General features: G+C 49.4%; 1 protein-coding gene across 2 annotated transcripts in view; it reads right to left on the reverse strand.

Moving 5' to 3' along the window:
- Nucleotides 1–23,239: 23,239 nt before the first annotated feature.
- The window catches only part of MACO1 (macoilin 1), a 68,731-nt gene continuing 67,282 nt past the window's right edge, over nt 23,240–24,688 (reverse strand). For both annotated transcript variants that reach the window (XM_031012527.3, XM_031012526.3), the window contains one exon: nt 23,240–24,414. In XM_031012527.3, the coding sequence (XP_030868387.1) occupies nt 24,212–24,414 (203 nt within the window). In that variant the 3' untranslated portion in view covers nt 23,240–24,211. The remainder of the gene's footprint in view (nt 24,415–24,688) is intronic.

Here is a 24,688-nt window from a genome sequence, read left to right on the forward strand (position 1 = left end):
AGAACAGAGGCTGGTTAAGGGGCCTGGCAGATTCATCCATCAGTGGTTCTTGGGGGCCTGGGCAAGAGGGTGCTAGCCATGCAGGCCACAGGGCCCAACTTGCAATAGCCCTGTCCCCACAGCTGTTGCAAGCGAATCAAGTTAAACCTGGTCACAATGGGGATCAAAGAAAGCTTGTGCACAACCTCCTCTAGCCTCCTTTCCTATGACCCCTTTATCTCCCAGGCTCAGAGGGTCCCCACTTGGCATCTGCCATTACTGTCCTGCAATTCTTCATAATTTCTCTTTTTTTTTTTTTTTTTTTTTTTGAGACAGAGTCTCACTCTGTCGCCCAGGCTGAAGTGCAGTGGCGCGATCTCAGCTCACTGCAACCTCCACCTCCTGGGTTCAAGCAATTCTCTTGCCTCAGCCTCTCCAGTAGTTGGGACTACAGGCACGCACCATCACGCCCAGGTAATTTTTGTGTTTTTAGTAGAGACAGGCTGGTCATGAACTCCTGGCCTCAGGTGATCCGCCTGCCTCGGCCTCCCAAAGTGTTGAGATTACAGGCGTGAGCCATCGCACCCAGCCAATTCTTCATAATTTCATCTTTGAATTTGTGTTTTGTACATGAAGTCTGATGGGACAGTGAAGCATGCCTAGAGGATTTACAGCCTCAGCTTAAGTGTGTGCCAGCTCCGCTGCTGCTCCCCTTCTGTTAGCACCTGTTCGCCTCCTATGCCTAGCTCCACTCTGCAGCTGTGCTGTCTCCTGTGCCAGGCAGGACCCTGGGCCCAGGCATGGGGGAGGGGGGATGGTTTGGAATCAGGTGCACACACCCTTCGTCATCTTGGGCAGGGCGTGGCAGCAGCTCTCCCCACCCTGGGCTGGCAGCACCATGGCACATCTGGTGGGTAGCTGGCTAGAGGCCACATCTCAGCGGGGGAAAGACACCGATCCAGGGACTCAGCACATCCTGGCATGGAGGTTTAAAGACCCTTGGGGGTGGCCCATCTGCCAAGGGTTGGGGAAGTGGACCCGTGGGAAGGAGAGGCCTGGCTTGGCTTCAACACACCCTACTCACACCCGGCGTACCTTGCATCAGTCCAGTGTCTGGCTAGAGGGGAGCCTGGGAGAGGTGAGTGCTCACAGTAGGGTTCACGTGGACAATTTGACCACTGTCAGGCTCCAGAGAGTGGGCGTGTCCTCCACTGTGGGGTGGCGCCCCTGGGCACCTATGAGGGTCTTTATGAGTCTTCCTGTGCCCAGAAGCACTTTCTCACCTGTGCTGTGCTGAGGGGATGGCCTCTTCCTCCTTCCAATCTTCCTGCGTCTGACTTATGTCTGTCTCTTCTGGCCAGCTTGAGGCACCCTCAGGGATGAGCCATGAAAGAAAAATTGAGTAATTTCTGTGATTCCACACACAAGTTAAAGGCTCTGATATTTGCATTGTAAACTGACATTGCATAATACAAAGATGAATGGTAAAATTCATGCTAATAATTTAAATTTTTAATTTTTCCTTACTTAGAACCACATAAATAGCCAACAAAAAAAACACAGTGACAAGAGAAAAACCTCAGAAGAAAGAAAAAAAATTATGCGTGTACCTTCTTTTTTCTTTTCTTTTGTTTTTTTGTTTAGTTTTTTTGTTTTTTTTTTTGAGACAGGGTCTTGCTCTGTTGCCCAGGCTGGGTGCAGTGGTATGATCTCAGCTCACCTCCACCTCCCCAGTTAAAGTGATTCTCCAGCCTTAGCCTCCCAAGTAGCTGGGACTACAGGTGCGTACCACCACACCTTGCTAATTTTTGTCCAGTCTCAGCCTCCCAAGTAGCTGGGACTACAGGCACATGCCACCACACCTGGCTGATTTTTGTATTTTTAGTAGAGACTAGGTTTCACTATGTTGGCCAGGCTGGTCTTAAACTCCTGACCTCAAGTGATCCACCTGCCTCGGCCTCCCAAAGTGCTGGGATTACAGGCGTGAGCCACCATGCCTGTTTTTTTTTTTTTTTTCTTCCAAATAGAGACAGGATCTTGCTTTGTTGCCCAGGCTGGTCTCAAGTTCCTGGGCTCAAACGATCCTCCTGCTTCGGCCTCCCAAAGTGCTAGGATTACAGGCGTGAACCACTGCACCTTTACCTGCCCACATGTACCTTTAATGGCCCCTTTTGTCTGCTTTTTGAACAACAGGCCCACACACATTTTCATTTGGGATTGGGCTTTATAAATTATGCAGCTGGCTTCATCTGGTCACTCCTGATCCCTCTTATCCTGTGGTTGTTTTGTTTTAAATAGTGTGTATTGCATCCTGACAGTCTATATAATTGATTTATTTTTTAAGGTTGTTGTTTATGGTCTGCTCCTGCCACTAGAATGTGGACCCTTAGAGGATGGGGTTATGAATGCTGGGTTCAGGGCATAGCCCCAGGGCACGGAGGAGCCCAGTACACAGTAGGTGCTCAGTAAACATCCTGGGAGTGTGGCATGATGAATGCTCTCCAGCCTGACTTTGGTCCCTCGTCTTTCCACTCCCCAGCAGTCTGGGCTTCAGTCCCTTCCCTTGTCCATTTCGCCCATTTTGGTTCCGATATCTCACGTCAGAACTTGGTGGTTCCAGCATTCTTTTCCAGACCTGAGTGATTCAGCCCTTCTGCTTCCTGCCAGCCCTGGGACTGTGGGTGTGAATGACGACTGCCCAGCAGGCTGCAAGGCACTCAGCCTGGACCTCCGGGCTTCCCTCCTTCCTGGGATTCCTTAGGTCACTTCCATCGATTGTCTTTGGCTGCAACTTCTTGAGTTAATCTCTCCATGTTGGAAAGCTTCCCTTGCTGGTTTCCCCATCTGCTTCCAGCTTCAAGTCCTTTTTGGCTTCAAAACCACATGCCTGTGGTTCCAGCTACTGAGGAGGCTGAGGTGGGAGGATCGCTTGAGTCCAGGAGGTGGAGGTTGCAGTGAGCCGAGATCGCACCACTGCACTCCAGCCTGGGCAACAGAGTGAGACCCTGTCTGAAAAAAAAAAAATCAAGAAACTTGGGTTCTGCTCTGTGTATTCCATCCAGGGCAAGTCCCTGCCCCTGTCTAATTTCCTCACGGTGTCTACAGGGTCATCACTAGCATATTTGATACCCATGTCAGAACAACTGATAGGTTCCCTCACCAATGGACAAAACACAGACAGGTGTCCCTTCCCCTATGCTGAGACATACAGCATGGAGACAGGCTGTCTTTCAGCCACCCTACCCATTCACTTTATGCCCTTGTGCAGTACACAACCCACACAGCTGTGTTTAGGCAGCAGTCTTACCAATCAGCCTCCCTCAGATGTATTTTCCCAAGGCCGTAACTGCTATGAGAATGGGTCTAAGCATCAATGACCCCCAGAAAACCCTTCTTTTTTTTTTGAGATGGAGTCTTGCTCTTGTCACCCAGGCTGGAGTGCAATGGTGCAATCTCAGCTCACTGCAACCTCCACCTCCCAGGTCCCAGTGATTCTCCTGCCTCAGCCTCCCAAGTAGCTGGGATTACAGGCGCCTGCCACCACGCTTGGCTAATTTTTGTATTTTTAGTAAAGACAGGGTTTCACCATGCTGGCCAGGCTTGTCTCGAACTCCTGACCTCAAGTGATCTGGCCGCCTTGGCCTCCCAAAGTGCTGGGATTACAGGCATGAGCCACTGTGCCCGGCCAACCCTTCTAACCAGCAGGTTTTCTTTTTCTTGGGTTCTGCAGTAGGGCTGGGACTAGTGTGAGGCCTGGGATACGAAAGTCAAGACTCACATTCAGGGCTCGCTGAGGATGAGAGTGCCTCTGTAAACCTTGCACATGAGGCACCTCGCTGGCCTCACCTTCGCCCTGGTCTGTTCTATGGATTCCCAACAGCTATAGGAGGTGGTGGCAGTGTTTTAAAGGAAAGTGCCAGAAAACCACCTCAGACTCACAGAGGGCAGCTTCTTTCAGCAGCTGGGAGCCACGGAGGAGGCTGACTCTGCAAGAGGAACCCAGGGCAGGAGACAGTCCAGGGAGTGGGTGCCAGGGGAGGCGCTGTGCCAAGAAGTCAGCCTCGCCTAGAAGGAGGGTGACCTGCCGCCCATGGGAGGGGAGCGAAGGGAGGGCCGGATAATCAGCCCCCTTGCCTGTGATCGAGGAGTGAAGGGAGGGCCGGATAATCAGCCCCCTTGCTTGTGATCGAGGGGTTTATAGGAAAAGTTGTGGGGAAGGGGGTCGGGAACAGAGAAGGCCACAGCAGACCCGGGCTCTGCAGGCTGTGCCCACACTCTGGGGAGGACACAGGGTCCAGGGGGACAGCCCGAGCAAGGCCCGGCCCTCACTCAGGAGTGGCCTTCTTGGCCCCCAGCACCCTTCCCTCCAGTTGCTTTGGAGACGCGGAGGCTGACCCCCTGATGCTTTGAGATGCAAGGCCACCTGTGAGTCAGTTACCATTGTCAACACCCGGAGAATACCAGGACTACTGTCTCACCTCCCAGATCCCAGAAACCCTTCAGGCTGTGTTTCCCAAACCGCTGACATCCAAAATCACTTTCATCTTTGCCTGCACTGATAGCTATATAGTGTGTTTTGGAAAACCCACTCCTCTTTACTTAAATAATTATTTTCAAAGGAAACTATGGAAATAGAAAACAGCTCAGTTGCCATAAACAGATGCGGGTGTTGTTCTTTCTGGCTGGATTCTGGTGCCCCCAGGACTCTGAACCCAGAGCCAGTCTCTGTTCAAAGAGGAGGTGAAGAAGGCAGAAAGATAAAGACCCGCAGCCCCGCAGCCCCGCAGAGGCTCTCCCCTCTCACCAGGGATGGAATCACTTTCTCCCTTGTTGTGGAGGCTGTGCCCACATGCCTCATGAATGTGTCTCCTCCTTGTGAAAAATGTTCCCAGGGGAGTCCCAGACAGTGGCTGGAAGAACTACCTTTTGCGGTCGGGGAGGGGAGACCGCTGTCTCTGGGAATGGCTGGGACCTGAGCACGCCCCCAGCCTCAGCCTTGTCCCCCCTGTCTCAAGTGAGCAGCGGCTCTCGTGACAGAGGTGTTCAGAGGCTCTTCACATGAGATCCTCTGAACCCTGCAATCCCGGGATCCAACCTGATCACGGGCGCAGCCTCCACCAGGCACTGCAGGAACGGGAGGCTGGAGGAGGCCCGGGCCCTGCCCTCTGGGTCTAGTTGGGGCTACAGGATGGCGCAGGCCCCTGGAGATGGCATCGCTAAGGGAAGGAACAGGAGGACCCTGAGCGGGTGGGAGGGCGCTGGGGGCTCGCGGGTGGGCTTGGTGGGGCTGGGCGGGGAGGGACGGCAGTGGAATGAGCCAGGTGTGTGGGGGTGGGCAGAGGGGGTGTTGAGGGTCCCTAGATAGAGCAGAGGGACCAAGCCCCCAGGGTCTCCCACACCAGTGAGAAAAATTAGGACTGACTCCATCAGGGGACACCGAGGGATTCTGAAGAGGAAAAACTAACCAAGGCGGTGTTTTCAGAAGAATGCCCCGCACCTGCAGTGCAGCGTGCCGTGAGCACGCCCCTCTTCTCGGTTATTCCCTGGGGCAGATGCCGTAGGCACCTCCATCTACAAATGAAGAAAGGGACCCCCCTGCTGATGGCCATGGTGGAGCCAGGGTAGGAGTCCTGTGGCAGGAGCATGGGCAGCATCCCCATCCCACTGCAGACAGGACTGGGCACCCCTTCCTTCTTCTGCTCCAGTGGGTGAGGTGTGCCAGCAGGGGGGCCGGCTCTCCACAGCCCCTCCCTGACCACCAAGCCACTTCCCCTGCTGGGAAGGGAGAGGAGGGGAGCTGTCTCTGCTGTCCCCTTGCACTGCGTAACACACAGCGCACCACAGCACACACAGTATACACATGACCCACAATACACACAACACATACACGCAACACACACAACACATATACACAACACACACACACCACGTATACACACACAAAACAGACAACATACACATGCACACACACACACATTCACACACCACATATACACAACATAACACATACATACAACACGACACACATGCACACAACACATATACACAACACACACATATACACAACACACATACACATGACAACACACATGCACACATACCACATATACACAACACACATGCATACACACATACATACAACACACATACACACATGTACACACACACCCCACATATACACAACACACACATCACATATACATAACACATATATATATACAACACAATACAACATACGACATACACATTCACATACCACATATACACACACAACACATACACACAACACAACACACATACAACACCTATACACAATGCACACATACATGACACAACACAACTCACACCACATATACACAACACAACTCACACAACACACATACACAACACACACACAACACATATACACAACACACACAACACACATACACTCATACATACACATAACAGACATACACACACCACATATACACATCACACACAACACACATACACTATACATACATACAACACACATACAACACATACAATATACACATAAATAGCACACAACCTAAATACACACACAACACAAACATGCATGCAGCACACAACACAGCACATAGGCACAACCCATACATACAACACAACACAACATACACATACACATAACATACATACACAGAAACAACATATATGCACAACACACACATACAACACATCACACACAACACACATACACAACACATGCCACACACATAATAGACCACACACAACACATATACAGAATACACTCATATGACATACATACACATAACACATACAATATATACACAGCACACAGCACACAACCCTCATACACACAATACAAACATGCATGCAACACACACACATGACACATACACACCACACACACAGGCACTATACACACAACGTACAATACACGCACAACACATACATGCAACATAAACATACACAAAACACACAAACACACAACACATGCACACACTAAACACAACATACAACACACACAACACATATATACAGGCACAACACATACATACACACAAATGCATATTCTCAACACAACACACACACATACAATACATCACACACAACACACCACACACATGCACATACTATAGACAAAACCCACAGACTCCCCATCTGGTCCATGCCCAGGAGCTACTCCACGGAGGGAGGCAGCAGGCTGGGAGAGCAGAGGGAGGGGCTGCCCTCCACCCGCTACCCCCCAACCCCCGCTTCAGGCCCCACTTCGTCAGAGAAACTTCTCTGTGCCCCCAGGCCAGGGCAGGGCTCCCACACATGGTTCCCTGTGTGTCCACAATGACCAGTCTGGGCGGTGGCGATGGAAAGCTTGATTGTGGGATTGTTGGATGCCTGTCTCCCCCTCAACTGTGCGCTCCATGAAGGAAAGGCCTGTGCCAGTTTTGCTGTCCCCTTAACCTCAGCCTGTGGTATAGGAGCTGGCACACAATGGGTGCCCAATAAATGCACGAACACAGAGCCCTTGGAAGCGGGGAAAGGTTGGGCCTCAGGGAGCTGCGGTCCTGGCTGCCGCAATGGCTCCCAGAGGGCTGGTTCATCTCAGGGTCCAGCCCCATCCCTGACATGGGAACCCTAGTTCTGTGAGCCTGGAGCGGGAGGAGGGGTGTTTGCAAAGGGAAGCCCATGAGTTTGGCATGGCTGCGGTTTTGTGGTAACGGCTGTCTCCATGATCAAAACATGGCGTGTAATAAGGACGGCACTGGGACCTTCCCCTCCTAATTTCAGCTTCCCGATCCAACCAGCCCTCTGTCCTTCCACATCCTCATACACCAGGCGGGCCATCTGCCTGGTGCAGGGGTACCCTGGTGCTTGCCCAGCCCTGTGGGCTAGTCCTCTGGCGTGCCAGCAGCAAGGAGGGCACTGGGTGGCTGGGCTCTTGGTCTACTCTTGCTGTGTGACACTGGGCATCTCTCTCTCTGGCCCTGGCTTTCCTCATCACTGAATGGAAGGGGGTGGATGCTTGGCGGCCAAGGGCTTCCCCGCCGTGCATCTCATGGGGTCTTGGGGGCAGCAGTAGATGGGCCTGGGGAGACCCGAGAGGGGAGGACACCCTTGTCATGGAACGGATGTGAGACCAGTTCCCTGTAGGCTCCAAGCCCAAGCTGCACATGGAGGGCACGGGCACAGCTTTGGGAGTGACGGCAAGAGCGCACGGGCTGGACACCTGATGCTGCCTGCCCGCCAGGGCCTGGGGCTGCAGAGAGGAGCAGAGGTAGCCCGGCTTCGCCCTGCCCTCAAAGGGTTCCAGGGCCGGGGAGACAGACCAGTCCACAAGAAGTGACAACACAAAAACTCTAGTGGGCGGCTGGCAGTGCTTGGGTGGGGGCGAATAACTCTGTAGTGGGGAAGGGAATATTCCCCATCGTTTATTTATTATATATTTTCTGTGGTTTTAATATTATTGAGATATAATTTACATGACATAATGTTACTATTTTAAAGTGTACCGTTCAGTGGCTTTTCATACATCCACAGTGTGGTGCAACCATCCCCACTAGCTAATGCCAGGACAGTTCTATCACCCCAAAAGGAAACCCTGTATTTTGCAGCGGTCACTCCCATTCCCTACTCCCTCCAGCCTCTGGCAACCACTAATCCACTTTCGGTCTCTATGGAGTTACCTATTCTGAACATTTCATATGACTAGAATTCTATTCTACGTGGCCTGTTGTGACTGGCTTTCTACTTGGCATGTTTTCAAGGTTCATCCATGTTGTAGCATGTCTCAGTGTTGTTCTAGGCCACCAAGATGTGGGGGCTCTTGGTTACTGCAGCAGAGCCTGGTCCCCCTTCTAACCAGCCTGGCCCTCGGCAGGCGGGGTCCCACACAGCCATCGTGCACAGGAGCGAGTCCAGGCTTGCATATGCACAGACACAGCTTGGGTGTATTTTTAAAACAATTAGTTATGTGCCAAATTGGATAAAAACCGAGATCAAGCTGTGCGGCTCGAGTTTCCAAGTGATCGGCATGTACATTTTGGGAGCTGATTTTCATGAGAAAAATCTGTCTGCATAGTGGCTGAAACTTTAACCAGGCGAGGCTTTCTCCTGGATCAGCCTCATCTTTGAGAATATCCATTCAATCGGCAGATAATCAGAGCCAACAATGAGTACTTATGGAGAACTTACTAGATACCATGTTGAGCGCTTCTCGTATATTTTGTCTTCCTAACCATCCTAAGGGATAGGCACTGTCATCATTCCCATTTTTCAGATGAAGAAACAAATGCTCAAGAGAGGTTAAGAGATTTTCCCAAGCTCCCACAGCAAGTAGGTGGAAGAGGCAGAGTTTGAACCCAGGTGGGCCTGCCTCTGAACTCACACTCAACTCACCATATTTGGCCTCTGAGGTCATCTTGATAACCTGCAACTGACTCAGCATCCACCTGTGTCTTGTGCTGGAGTCAGCAGTCAGATCCTTTAGGGTGACACACATCATGCTTTGGTAGACAGAACCCAGGATTAAAAGTTGGGAGTCCTGGCTTTAAGTTTCAGATCCAGCTTTAATTTACTCCATGGCTTACGGCAAATTCCTTCCCCTACCCTCAAGGTCCCAGTACCCACATCCACGGAATGGCACATTTGGACGAGATCAGTGGTTCCCAGTGTTGGCTGTGCATCTGAACTCCCTAACGAGCTGGTTAAAAATAATGATTTCTGGGCCAGGCACAGTGGCTCATGTCTATAATCCCAGCACTTTGGGAGGCAGAGGCGGGTGGATCACTTGAGGTCAGAAACTCAAGACCAGCCTGGCCAACATGGTGAAAACCTCTCTCTACTAAAAATACAAAAATTAGCCGGACCTGGTGGTGCGTGCCTGTAATCCCAACTACTCTGGAGGCTGAAGCAGGAGAATTGCTTGAACCCGGGAGGCAGAGGCTGCAGTGAGCTGAGATCATGCCACTGCCCTCCAGCCTGGGTGACAGAGCGAGACTCTGTCTCAAAAAAAAAAAAAAAAAATAATAATAATAATAACAATGATTCCTGGCTGAGCATGGTGGCTCATGCCTGTAATCCCAGCAATTTGGAACACCGAGGCAGGAGGATCACTTGAGCCTAGGAGTTCAAGGTTGCCGTAAGTTATGTTCATGCCACTGCACTCCAGCCTGGACAATAGAGCAAGACACTGTCTCTAAAAACAACAACAACAACAACAACAACAACAACAACAACAACGACAATAATGATTACTGGACTCTTCCCCAGACCTGAAAATCAGGCCTGGGAACCTTGAATCCACAGGTAGATTCACACCTGAAGCAAGCATTAGGAACCTTGCCTCTAGGGGCCCTTCAACAGCTGAGCCTCTGTGAGTTTATGGAGGCAGAAGAGACCAACCCAGTAACCATTCCAGGCAATCTGAGTCAAACACCAAAGAAAATTGTCTCTGAAAGAATCCAGAAGATAAAGATGTCAGGTTGGACCGTGGACATTGGGGAAGTAGAAACTGAAGCTGGCTTTGGTTTATTTTCATGACTTCATCTCTCCCTTGCAAGAAAATCACATTTCCAGCTAAACCACACTTCCTGGCCCCTTTGCAGTTAGGAGAGGCCCATAAAGTAGGTAACTGATGACCAATTAAGTAGGTAACTGATGAGCATCAGTTCCAGACATGGCCATGAAACTCCTGTGGGATCCTCCATGCTCTCTTCCTCTTCTGTAGTCAGCTTGGAAGTGAAGTGTTGATGATGGTAGCATTTACAAAGGGAAGGAATTGGGGTTCCTGTGGCTGCAAGGAGCAGAACACCCCTGCTACTTGCAGTGGACTGCAGGATGAGTGAACAATAAACTTAGATTATGTTGAGTCACTGAGATTATGGGGCTGTTCATTATAGCAACTAGTGGTACTCATCCTGACTAATACAGTCTGGAAGAAGTGGGACTGTAGCAGGCTCTAAAAAGGCGAGTAAGAGTTGGATACATGGAGAGAAGGAAAAGCGTATTCCAGAGGGAAGAAATAGCAAGAGCAAAGGGGTGGGAGTAGGAACAGGTGTGATGTGTTTGCACCCTAGAGAGAAATTCAGCCTGATTGGCACAGAGGGCTATGCTGGGTAGGAGTTGAGATCAAATATGTTCCAACTAGTGGGGTACTAGAGCCAGCTCATACTGGCTCATGAGAGCCAACTGTTAGCATCTTTGCCCAGCTCTGTGTTCAGTGACATTGCTTTGGTAGCTTAAAATTGGCCGTGGTGGGAGTATTTACACCATGGCGATTAGCAAACACCCAAGTCAGGGCTTTTTTCCTCCCTTCGTTAACCATTTATCAGCACACTGCTGACTGCAACCCACACGAGGAGAGATCCTGCCTATGTGGGAGGCAGTGAAAAGAGCAAAGATCCAGGAGCCGTGTCTAATCCTGCTCCTTCTGAGCCGTGTGGCCTCGGGCAAGTGTATGTCACTTCTTTCCGCCTCAGGTTCCTCATCTGCAAAGTGGATCTAATAGTACCTCCCTCATAAGGTTGATGCGAGGATAAGTAGGATCGCGTATGGGGATTGCTGCCTTAATCACTTCAGCATTGTTCCTGTGCACTTGGCACCTCCTACTCCAAGTCCCTGGGACTCTCTGGGGACCTTCTCTGGCCGTGAGGCAGGTCCAGCCTCCTTACAGAGGATGTCGGAAGGGCAGGGGAGCTGCTGTCTTTCAGAGCAGTCCTCAACCAGAGGTGGGTGGGAATTGGTGGATAAATGTCCCAACTTTCTCAGCACTTGATTAGGACAATCTGAGGCACATCCTGTCCAGTTCCCAGTGGACTCCAGCAGGATTGAGCCCCAGCATCTCTGGCCGTAGCCAGTTCGCCAGCGCAGCCTGAACTGGTCCTGCCTCATTTCCCCACTTCCCACCTTGCTTCTTGGGGTCACTGCCCAAGGGAACTACCTGCTCGCTCATCCTTGTCTCAGGGTCAGCTTTTGGAGGACCCCAACCCAGCAGCAGCCAAGATGATCAATAACCAGAATTGCCTCTTAATGCTACTGGAATTTACACAGTGAGGCCACCCATGCTTGGTCCCTGCAGTGACCCTGCAGGTAGCGGGACCCATGTACTCCACTTTACAGATGGAGAAACTGAGGCTCAGAGAAGAGCAGTGATTTGCTGAGGTCATCCCACTGTCAAGCAGAAGGGCTAGCACTGGGCTGGCTATTTCTCATGGGCTCAGCTTTGAGTGGCTCTGGGTCCCCGGAGGACCTTGAGCTGGCTGGGCAGGTGGTCCCTGCCCCTCTGATGCTCTCCCTGACTGGTTGGGCTGACTCTAGCCCCTACGTGGGGCCTGGAACAGTGAAGAGCAAATGGGCTGGTAGTAAGAATGGCTGGTTATTAAAACCATCTATCACTCAGAAGGTCTGACCTCATTCTGTCCCAGGAAAGCCAGTCCTGCCTGGGCTGGCCAGGGGGTTACGGTGGGGTGGAAGCGGTGGGGCTGACCCAGGAGGAAAGGGTGGGCGGGGGCTACGCAAGGCCAGAGAGTAGCTTGGGTGGGATGAGGTCAGAGACAACTGCTGGGTGTCTGTGTCTCCGCAGTGTGAGGATAGCCAGTGCCCCAGGGACAGTGAGAGGAGGCGGCAAGGCTAGTGTGATGCACCTTTGGGCCGTGGCCTGAAGAGGGGGCCCTTGCTCAGGAAGAAGGGGTGGGTCTCTGCCTTTAATTCCCTCATCACTGCCTGAGCCATGCAAGTGCTGAATCCACCAGATCCAGGTTCCCAAGTGCCAGAAGACGGGGATCGGGGCAAAACAGTGGCTATGACGTGAACCCTGAATGTGTCAGTGAGTGGCAACTATTAGTGAGTACCAACAATGTGCCACGCATTTGTGTTGGGCACTCAATACACATCTCATTTCACTCAGGTGAATGGTTAGGGGCCTGAGTTCTGGAGGAAGAAGGTCCTGGGTCAGAATCCAGGCCCCCACCATGGGTATCTGTGTGCTTTGATGAATTGCCTCGCCCTGCTAGCTTTACTTTCGTTTCCACACCTGTAAAGTGGAGTAACAATGGCACACACCTCATGGGAAGGATGTGGCGAGGATTTGGTGATGGATCATGTTCATCATGCTCAGCTTAGAGCCTGGCACGTGGGACACTTATCAATTGGCAGCAGAGATGATGACAGGGGACCCTACTCTGTCCAGGGTGCTGTGCCGAGTGCTTTTCATGGATTATCTGATTTAAACTTCATAACCACCCAGAGGCGGTGGGACTGTGATTGGCCCCCCTCTTACAGGTAAGGAAGCCAACTCAGAGGGGTGAAGTCTCTGACCCAAGGTCACACAGCTGCTGGATGGCAGAAGTGGGATTTGAATCTAGGTCTCTGCCTTAGAAGCCTGATTCGCAAAAACCCCTCACCCTTCTTCTTACCACCCCCGTACCCTCATATATGAGGTTAATAACTCACTACGGTTCATCTCTCTGGTCCTTTAAGAAATACTTCTGGGTGAGGCTTTACTGGAGGCTCAGAGAGGGCAAGGGACTGGCCTGGGGCTGCAGAGCTAAATGGTGGCAGAGCTGGTCCTAGGACCCAGGCCCTCTGGCTCTCTGGCCAGGCCTCATGCCCACCCATAAGAGATCATTCAGGACCCTGGATGTCATTTCCATCTCTGCTCTGCTCTCTCGAGGTGGGGCTCTGATCTCCCATCCCTGTCCCCGCCTCACTCCTTTGTAGAAGGGTTCCAGGCCCCATGGGAGCTTCTGGGCTTTTCTTCCTAAGGCCACTGAACTGTGGGATTGAAGCCTCATTCTTTTCTCTTCCATCGATAGGTAATTTGCCTGGAACATGTTGAGCACTTTAAAAATTTGGTCACATTGCAGTGTCTGGGTTACCATGGTGACCTCACTTTGAATTTGCTTCCCAGGGGAGGCTGGTAATAATTAATACAGCACTTAGTGCTGGCTGCCCGCAGAGTGTGGGGGAGGATTCCGGAGTCCCCTGGGATCCGCTTCCCTAGGGGGAGCACTGCCTCCTCCTCTGAGCAGGATCCTGGGGTTCTCCAAGGAGAAAGTGGGTGGGGGAGAGGACCTGCCCACCCTGCCCACCCCTTCGGCAGGCCCAGCAGCCATGCTGTCGGAGCTGATCTATATCGGGATGGGGAATTCAGGGCTCAAGGGAGAGTGTGTGACTTGACCAAGGCCACACAAGATCCAGACAGCATCACCATTGGGTGGAAAGCTGATTTCCTAAGCTTTAGGACAGAGCTCCAGTGATTGCCAAGTTTGACGAAGCCCAGCTCCAAAACTTCTCCCCTTCCAGAATGCCTGGAACACAGTGCAAATGCCCCAAGCTGGGGGTGGAGTGGGGAGGTCAGGGTGGGTGGGAGGCAGTCATGGCCCATTCAATGCGAAGTGGGTTCTCAGATGACCCAGGGTGTTGGGGACCAGGCTCAGAGGAACTTTGGCAGAGGGAACTGGAAAGGTTGGGATGGGGAGAGGAGCCTGAGAGGGAGGTCCTACAGGACAGGCCTTAGACATTTCTGGCAAAGGGTGGAAGAGCAGTGAAGGGGCATTCTGCTTCTCATGATCTTCTCCATTCCTCTCCTCCCCAGCATTTCTTGGTCTCCACCCACGCCAGTTCTTGTAGAAAGAAGAGTAGAAGGACGTGTAGCAGAAAGAACAAGAAATCTCTGTTAGGGCTGAGTGCAGTGGCTCATGCCTGTAATCCCAGCATTTTGGGAGGCTGAGGCAGGAGCATCTCTTGAGCCCAGGAGTTCGAGAGCTGCCTGGGCAACATAGTGAGACCCCATCTCTAAAACAAAAAACAAATTAGCCAGGCATGGTTGTATGTGCCTGTAGTCTCAGCTACTTGGGAGGCTGAGGCAGGAGGATTGCTTGAGCAGAGGAGAAAGAGGCTGGGTGACAGAGTGAAAATGTCTCAAAAAAAAAAAAATCCAGGCTGGGGATGGTAGCTCACGCTGTAATCCCAGCACTTTGGGAGGCCGAGGCAGGTGGAACACCTGAGGTCAGGAGTTCGAGACCAGCCTGGCCAACATGGTGAAACCCTGTCGCTACTAAAAACACAAAAATTAGCCGGGCGTGGTGGCACATGACTGTAGTTCCAGCTACTCGGGGGGCTGAGGCAGGAGAATCGCTTGAACCTGGGTGGTGGAGGTTGCAGTGAGCCAAGATTGTACTCTAGCCTGGGTGACAAGAGCGAAATTCCATCTCAAAAAAAGAAATCCAGACTGCATCCCACTTTTTCCAGATGGGGAAAGTGAAGCTGAGAGAGGCCTTAGAGATGTAGAGAGACCACAGCCAATAAGTGGTCAGCTGGAGATTCAAACCCACATCAGTGCATGTAGCATCTGCACTCTTAACCTTTACCCTCGGGCAGGGTTCTCTCCCTGATCCACATTCCCCTTGGGGCCTGGGCCGAGGGCTTGGGGAGTTTAGCTCTGATGTAGAGCTGGAGGGCAGGATGGGCCTGAGGCAGGAGATGGGGAGGAAAACTAGGCTGGCTTCTCTGCTGGAAACTGGAGCAGGTGTGGCTGAATCAAAAATGCTGGAAGCTTGGGAACTCCAACCATGGAAGTGGGTTTTAGTAGAGGGTTGGGGAGAAGGGGAAAGGGGAAAATGGCTTTGGTATCTTTGCTCACGTCCAAAAACAACTGAGTTTGTGGTGTACCCTTCGTCTCAAAGGAAAACAAACCTGTGACTTTAGTATGCTGCCACCAGGTGGCAGTGTAATGTGGCTACTCATATCACAGATTCACCTCTACTAAAATAAATTGCACTCATTTTTCAAAAGGATAAAAGTCTTTAAAGAATTAGATTTATATATTATTTCACTTGATTCTTAAAAACTAAGGTAACATTTTAGGGGAAAATGCCTGAGATATAGTTTGGTTCATTCTTCCCTGACCCTTAACTTTCATCTACCTACCCTAAGCCTGGGCTTTCTGGTGATCTGTCTGTATGGTCCTACTCAACAGCCAGTGAAGCCCACCCCAAAAGTTTTCATGCCAACTCGAGAAGCCAGAAAGAGCAAGGGACACGGTCAGCTCTCATCCTTCCCCTCAATTAGCCCAATTCTGGAGATAGCTGCCCACCACCCCTAGGCTGCCTAACTTCTACATAGACTTTACATATATTGTGGCTCTCCTCCCACTGGGTTTTAATTCCGGTTTTTTTGTTTTTTTTTTTTTGAGACGGAGTCTTGTTCTGTCGCCCAGGCTGGAGTGCAGTGGGTTATCTCGGCTCTCGGCTCATTGCAACCTCCACCTCCGTGTTCAAGCGATTCTCGTGCCTCAGCCTCCCAAGTAGCTAAGACTACTGGCGCACACCACCATGCCCGGCTAATTTTTGTATTTTTAGTAGAGATGGAGTTTCACCATCTTGGCCAGGCTGGTCTCGAACTCCTGATCTCAAGAGATCTGCCTGCCTCAGCCTCCCAAAGTGCTGGGAATACAGGCATGAGCCACTGTGCCAGGCCTGGGTTTTAACATGACTGTCCGCCACACCAGAAGGTTAGTCCCTCCAAGCAGAGACCATGACTCATTCATCTGCTACTGTTCTAGGTCTTAACCACAATGGCTGGCACATGGGCGATGATCAGCAGTTGGTTGAATGAATAAATGAATTGCTATTTCACAGCTGAGGAAACTAAAGTTCCTGGAGAGAAATAATACCAATAATAATAATAATAATTGTCATTTGCTATGTACCTACTATGTCCCAGACATATATTAACTCTAGTTTCCACAACAATTCTAGGATACCATTATTATGCACATTACGCAGATGAGGGGACTGAGGCTGAGAGACATTTGAGATGGGGGAGGGAGCAACTGAAGGGGACACAAGTCCAGTTCAGTAGCTCATTTGGGAGAGGAAGTTGAGGGCAGACATCACTCATCCTGCTGTTCATTTATTCAGGACAAGTTTACTGCAGTTAGATGTCCCTGCTAGGCCTGTGGTGGGTGAGCACACAGAAGGGATGAGTGCTCATCACTCTGGCTGAGGCAGGAGGCAGCCTGAGTCCAAACCTCAGTGCCTTGGGCCAGGCCTGGTAGCTCACGCCTAATAGTGCTTTGGGAGGCCGAGGCAAGGGGATCACTTGAGCTCAGGAGTTATGAGACCAGCCTGGATAACATAGCGAAACTCTGGCTCTCCAAAAATAAAAAAGTTAAAAATTAGCCAGTCGTGGTGGTCCATGCCTGTAGTCCTAACTACTCAGGAAGCTGAGATGAGTGGATGGCTTGAGCCCTGGAGTTGAAGACTAGAGTGAGCTATGATCATGCCACCACCCTCCAGCCTGAAAGGTGACAGAGCGAGACTCTGACCCTAAAAAAATAAAAAACGAGCCAGGCGCGGTGGCTCACGACTGTAATCCCAGCACTTTGGGAGGCCGAGGCAGGTGGATCACGAGGTCAGGAGTTCAAGACCAGCCTGCCCAAGATGGTGAAACCCCGTCTCTACTAAAAATACAAAAATTAGCCGGGTGTGCTGGCAGGTGCCTGTAATCACAGCTACTCGGGAGGCTAAGGCAGGAGAATTGCTCGAACCCAGGCGGCAGAGGTTGCAGTGAGCCGAGATCGCGCCACTGCACTCCAGCCTGGGCGACAGACTGAGACTCTGTCTTAAAAAAATAAAAATAAAAAACACTGTAATCCCAGCACTTTGGGAGGCTGAGGCAGGTGGATCGTTTGAGGTCAGGAGTTTGAGACCAGCCTGGCTGACATGGTGAAACCACGTCTCTACTAAAAATACAAAAATTAGCCAGGCGTGGTGGTGGGAGCCTGTAGTCCCAGCTACTCAGGAGGCTGAGACAGGAGAATCACTTGAACCCTGGAGGCGGAGGTTGCAGTGAGCCGAGATGGCGCCATTGCATTCCAGCCTGGGCGACAGAGGAAGACTCCGTCTTAATAAATACATATAAATACATAAATTAAAAACAAAAAACCTCAGCACCTCGTGTACAACCTGAGAGGCTGCGCCCCCAGCAGCTTTCAGCAGCTCTCTCTGCAAGGTCTCAAAAACTGCTGCCACCATCTTAATGAAAATCACCTATCATCTTAACTGCCTTTTGGGTTCTGAATACACAAAGATTCTACGATGTTCTGAAAGGAAGTCCCCACTTCAGTGTGATGGAAGCCCTGGAAGCCTCCAGTGGGAACCATTTGTTCCATTGCTTTTTTCCTTTTTTTTTTTGAGACAGGGTCTCACTTTGTCACCCAGTCTGGAATGCAGTGGTGTGATCTCAGCTCACTGCAGCCTTGACCTCCCAGGTTCAAATGATCCTCCCACCTCAGTCCCCCAAATAGCTGAGACTATAGGCACACTACCACACCCAGCTAATTTTTGTATTTTTCGTAGAGATGGGTTTCCCCATGTTGCCCAGGCTGGTCTTGAACTCCTGAGCTCAAGCGATTGGTCCACCTCAGCCTCCCAGAGTTCTGGGATTATAGGCGTGAGCCACCCTACCCAGCCTGTTCCATTTCTTAAAAGTCAGGACATTCAACACTTTCAAAAGGCTGATCCATCTGACCTTTAATATTTGTCAGAGACAGACTCTGAGAACCCACCTTATTTTTTAGATCTGCGTTTCTTCTTCCTAATACATAATAACAAAAATTACAACTAGAAAGAAATCTTTTGGAAAGAACCTCTGCTGGGTGGCAGGCGGGGAGCTGGCAGCTGGAGGTGAAACAAGACCTCTGGCTCAGGTTGCATGTGCCCTCTGGTGGCAGCTGGGGGGTGGCTTTGGGCAGGGCTGTGTCAGCCCTCACGCTCAAGCCAGTGGTTCTCAAGGTGGGGCCCAGCCTCACTTGGGAATGTGTTAGAAATGCAGTTTTTCAGGCCCACCCCAGGCCTCATGAATGAGAAACTCTGGGGTGGGACCCAGTAATCTGTGTTTTCGCAGGTGACTTCAGGCTGTTCTGGTGAACGAGTTTGAGAATGATTGTTCTAAGGAAGTGTGGGCCTGGTACTGGAGAAATGTGCCAACACGGCCTAGGGCTCCAGGAGCAAAACCCTGTCCTCCATGCAGAGGAGGACAGGGAAGGGAACGGCGAAGAACAGGATCCAGGATATGCTGGTGCCAGGCCAAACGCGGCTCATGGAGGACCCTGCCCACACTCACCTGCACCTCCCTCTCAACCCGAAGGCTGCAGAGCTGGGAAGCGGGCAGAATGGACCTCTCTCAGAGCAACCGGTCCAGGCTCATTCGGACGGGGTTTAAAAGGCCCCACCACGTGTGTGAAGCTAAGTCTGGGATTCTTAGGAGAAAAATCAGGGTATCACAGCAGAGTGGTCCCAGAACCCTAGAAAGCCCATCCTGAGGGGAAATAAGACTTGAACCTCAGGCAAAGACAGGAACTAAAAGCAAACGTTGAGATGGAACAAACAGAAACACTTAAAATATGCTCAAGGAGGGAGGAGAGAAAAGAAGTGTGGCCCTCTTGGTCAGATGGAAAGGAATTCTCTGAGACATTCAATCACCCAGATACCTTCCAGGAGGAAATACTTTATAATTCAATTATTGTCAACATAAAAAATCCCCACACTGACTCACAACGCAGCAGTACTGGCTCTTGTGGAAGTTGGTCTAAGGCTCCAGAGGTGTGACGCATGGACAGGCCCCCAGCAGGCCCCTGCTGCGAGGCTTCCAAGACAAGTGATTGTTCGCAGCACATCTAGCTGGTAAGGACATCTTTTTGCACCTGGCTAAATCAAGCAGGAGTTTGTAGAGAAAATCTGACAAAAAAGCAAGGTTTGAGACAGGCAGATGGGAGATGTCATAGTAAAGATGCTACTTCAAATTTATCCCTCTCCTTCTAGAAACAATTCTGTTTATGCTTGTCATTCTAATAATACTATTACAGAGATGCTCTGATTCAATCAAGACACAGTATTTCAGATTACATGTCTCATCTAAAACCTTAATCACTCAATAAGTATTTATTGAATACCTACTATGTGGCAGTCATTGTTCTAGGTTCTGGGTTACAGCAGTAAATAAACAAAAATCTTTGCCCTCATAGAGCTTACATTCTAATGGTGAGGAAACGTAATAAACAAACTAAGTAAAAAGGAGTAAGGCTTAGAGTTCATCTCCTGCATGGCCTCTCATCATTAAACTCTTTTTTTTTTTTTTTGGAGACAGAGTCTTCCTCTTGGCTGGAGTGCAGTGGCGTGATCTTGGCTCACTGCAACCTCTCTGCCTCCTGGTTTCAAGTGATTCTCCTGCCTCAGCCTCCCGAGTATCTGGGATTACAGGCACCCACCACCATGCCCAGCTAATTTTTATATTTTTAGTGGAGACAGGGTTTCACCATGTTGGCTAGGCTGGTCTCGAACTCCTGACCTCGTGATCTGCCCACCTTGGCCTCTCAAAGTGCTGGGATTACAGGTGTGAGCCACCACACCCGGCCCAAATTTTTAATTCTAAATTTTCAAAGCCTGTGTATCAGCTTTTTTCTGGACTAGAAGAGAGAGGGTGACAATGTTTAGAGTCTTCATGTTAGGAAAGTCAGCTCAGGATGGGGCTTCTAAAATAATATGCAACTGAATTACCCATTCACATCTTGTAAAATGCAGATTCAGATGGGTCTGGGCAAGAGCCCGATGCAAGCTCACATAGGACACCAGTGCTGCTGGGCTGCAGTTGCAGACCATGTTTTTGAGTGTCACGAGTTTAGTAGGAGTCAGGCTGTTAAGGATGGAGCAGCCCCAAGAGCAGGAATTCTTAGCCAGGTCCTGCCCTCCTCATGATTCCTTGCGGCAGGTCTGCGCTTCCACCTGGGAGCGCTGTAGATGGTTTTCAGGGTACCCTTTTGCATCATGTCACCCAGTCTCCATAGCAACTCTGTCAGGTGAGGAAACAGCACCCTAGAGAGGTTAAGGGCAGTCACAGAGCCTGTGGAGGCAAAGCTGGGAGTTGACTCCCATCCCTGTCTGGAGGGCTTGGCTGGGCCCTAGGGCTCTGCATGAAGGATGAGGGGGATGCCTTTGGGCAAGTCCTGTGAGGCCTGGGAAGAGGCCAGCTCAGCATTAAGTGTCTTTGAGAGTCATATATAACCAGGCATTTATGGGGCTCAGAGGCCCTTTAATCTAAACAGGCCTAGCTACTCTGGCCAGTGGCTTGGGGGTAGGCTTCTGGTTTACCTCTTTAGTTCTCTGCTGTGGTGTGAATTTCAAAAGCAGCAGTGAGGGCAGCTGTCAGAAATGTTCAGCCCTCCCAGGTGGCTCTTCATAGCCCAGATTAACACAGGCAGGGGAGAGGGATGGCAAGAAAAAGGATTATGCCCTTCCTGCAGGCTGGGAGTCATGAGGAGTTGTTCATTCTCATTCCATAGGATCTCTTGGAAAGATTGCCACAGGGAGAATGAACGCAGACAGCTTATGTAAAGTTGGGAGATGTCAATAGAGAGAGGTTATTCGGCCAGTCAAAACACACTCAGCCCATTCTTCCTCTAAATATTTAACCATCTAGAATGGCAAACACTGCTTTACAGCATGTAATAAATTATGTACTGAGATGTGGAGCTGCTTTATGATGGTGTGAGACTCCATCTCAAAAAAAAAAAAAGAAAGAAAAAGAAGCAATGAAACTTGAAGATCTGAGTTTTCTCTCTCTCCTAGTCTGTCCCCATTAGTGCATCACGATTACAGCCTTTTGATTTTCATAGTTAATTGCTGCTTTATGATGGGCCTAAAATAACAAAGACAACAACTGGGAAAAGAAAGTGCCAACGAGAGTTCTGTAGGCAGACACATTCCTTCAGGGAAGGCAAAGGCGAAAGCCAAGGCAAGCCAACATGTTCCCCCTGGGGAATTCTGCTCATGATATTAAGTGTGGAGTGTCTGCTACAGACTTGATGGCCAAGACTCAGAAAGGCTATCTAGCAATAAGGACAGAGGGTGAGGTGCCAAGAGCAGAATTTTCCAAAACTAGAGCCAAGATCAATTGTAACAACGGCCAAGGGAGGCAGCTGGCTTCTCAGAAGATGAAAACAGACAAAGCCTCTAAAAACAAGGGAGGATGATAAAAGTGTAGGTTAGTTCAGGATCTATAGCAGATAGGAAACCCAACAGAGTATTGGTCACAAAGTGGCCAAGCAAGATTCTAGAAAATAGAAGGCAAGGCATTGATGAAGGAAATTTGCTCTCAAGATTTTCTCACCAACTACCCCCCAACTCTACCCCTAACTTGCTTTCTTAGGAAAGGAGGGTTGTACCAGAAAACAAGTCAGCCTTGGCTCTAATCAGATGCCAGAGAAGGGAGAAAACAAATGAGAATGGACATGTCTTATGCACAGAAACCAAACCAACTTGAGATCCTGATGGGTCTCCCCCAAATCCTGGGTCTGCCCCCTACCCAGGGATCGGCTGTGTGGGGGGACCCCCACCTGATGCAGGCCGAGATGAGAACAAGATAGCAACCGGCTAAGCCCCACTCAGAACAATCTACCTTGCTGTGCTCTCCTGAAAGTTAAAAAGGCAGAAAACTAGTTTTATCTGTAAGAAAATGTTTATTCTTTTGAACCCCACAGGAAAAAAAAAAAAAAGGATGCAGCCAAGACCAGTATTTAACGAAGTGTCCCAAAAGGCAGCAAAATGGGGGAAACCTCAACACAAAGTCAGTGACAATTTTCCATGTTTTTGCACAAAGAAGAGAAAATCTATGACAATTCTGAGTAACACTTTCATGGTGACAATTACACAAGATGATTCAAAAATGCAAAATGGCAGCAACATGCACACCTGGCTAAAGCTAGAAGTATTTTTTTTTATCTCAAAATAAGATCTGTGATTTAAAGGATGATTCTTTTTAATACTTCTATTTTACTGACTTGCTTGTCCTACTTAATTTGCTTTAAATGAGACGTACATGCCAATTAACAGGAAATTTTAGAAGAACTATGTCCTTCCAGAATCCATGGCAAGGAAGCAAAACCAATTTATTTGGTTTCTTAATTTTTCCTAGTTTCCAAATACAATTTCGCATTGCCCCCACCCGGTCCCTCCCGCCACCCCCACCCTGATTCTTAAACACTTCCAAAAGTTGCCTGTGCAAACACTTTTCTACCCATGTATAATACACATTTGAAACTGAAATCTTTGTGCAGAGTTTTGAGTTTAAGAGTCTTAAAAAAAAAAACAAACCCTCCTTGGCACAAGAGCTGAGGAATAGTCAAGCTTCTTTTAAATCATCAAACACAAAATGATGAAAAGTGGAGAAAGCACAGTTAAATGAAATGAAAAAAAAAACAAAAACAAAAACAAAAACCTAGACCCGCAGCTTTTATTAGCCATCGTTACAGTCTCTCGTCCACAAACACTGCCCGGCTCCCTTCCCAGGGCACTTTACTGGAGGCAAGTGCAAAACACTGTGGTGCTTTCTATTCAAAGAAACAGAAGATGTAGCTGTGGTGGTAACGGACAGCCCAGCTACCCACCAGTTTTACAGCAGGATCCGCAGTGAGCTTGATACAGATAGAGGATAGATGACGGTAAAGGGGGAAAAGAGTTTAAAATTATCAAGTTTCCTCTTGAAATGTCTTTTCCCAAGGCACTGTGAAGAAGACTGCTGCTAGCAATTTTCTAGGACTAAACACACCGATGGGAATATAAATATTTCAAACACAACCCCCGTTACATTCTTACAGCTAGTTTCATCACTTAGGTCTCTTCTTAGCTTAAATGATGCTCCTTGAATCTGTTTGGTCCTTGGAGGGGCAATCCATTTTTGTTTTCTGTAATATTGACAATCACCTTCTTTAATGCGGCTATAACATCAAAGCTCTGTTAGGTTACTTAACCCTTCACTCTTAAACTAAAAGTTTTCATTATCATCTCACGTGAATCCAATGTGCAGGTTTTGCTTGCTTATTTAAGAATAAAACAAAACAAATGTAAAGGGTTGAAAAACAAAAACTCTGCTTTTTTTTTCTTCAAGAGGAAACTATGTAAGAATACATAAAAGGCAAAGTTGGCTACTTGAAATCCAAGAATGGTTTTAATGTGTTGGCCGAGAAAAATAAACTGTAAAGTTCTGTGAGGTCTTCTAAAAATGTACAAGAAAAACTGATGGGCAGTTCTAATCAGACTTGGATGTTATCTTTTCCCCCCTTTTTAAAAATGACAACAGATACAGTTCCACAAAATACAATAGAAACTGTTTTTTTATCTTGACTGCCAGAGACGCTCCTTTGCAATGCCTTCCGGTAACCAAATGTTTGGGCACAACACACAGCTGGCCTTCATTTCTTCAGGGGCTGGTAAACAGAGGCATTGGGGTCAAGTCCAGAGGGGCTGGTCTCCACAAATTTGGAAGAGTAGTGGGGGGAAACAGGGCTCAGGGGGCTGGTGGCGGCACTGTATGTTATGCTGGGCATGACGGCCATGACTTCGGCTATCTTCTGTTTTAGGTCCTTGATTTCCTGATCTTTCTGAAGGATTTGTCCTGTAAGATCAAAGACCCACCATTAGTGAAAAGGGAGGCCTCACCCAACACAATGTCCCCAGGGGCCAATCCCTAAGTAGATTCGGTTCAGTGTGAACAGCTCCAGGTTCAGTGATTTGTAAGAGCAGGCAAACTTGTCCTGTAATGGGACACAGTAAATATTTTAGGTGTCGTGGGCCATATACAGTGTACTTACTATCTTTGTCATCTTTTCTTCCCAGCCATGGAAAAATGTAAAAACCATTCTTCATCGGCAGGCAGTACAGGCATAGGT

Source organism: Gorilla gorilla, chromosome 1 (genome assembly GCF_029281585.2).
Source record: "Gorilla gorilla gorilla isolate KB3781 chromosome 1, NHGRI_mGorGor1-v2.1_pri, whole genome shotgun sequence".
In the NCBI taxonomy this organism is placed as follows: Eukaryota; Metazoa; Chordata; class Mammalia; order Primates; family Hominidae; genus Gorilla; species Gorilla gorilla.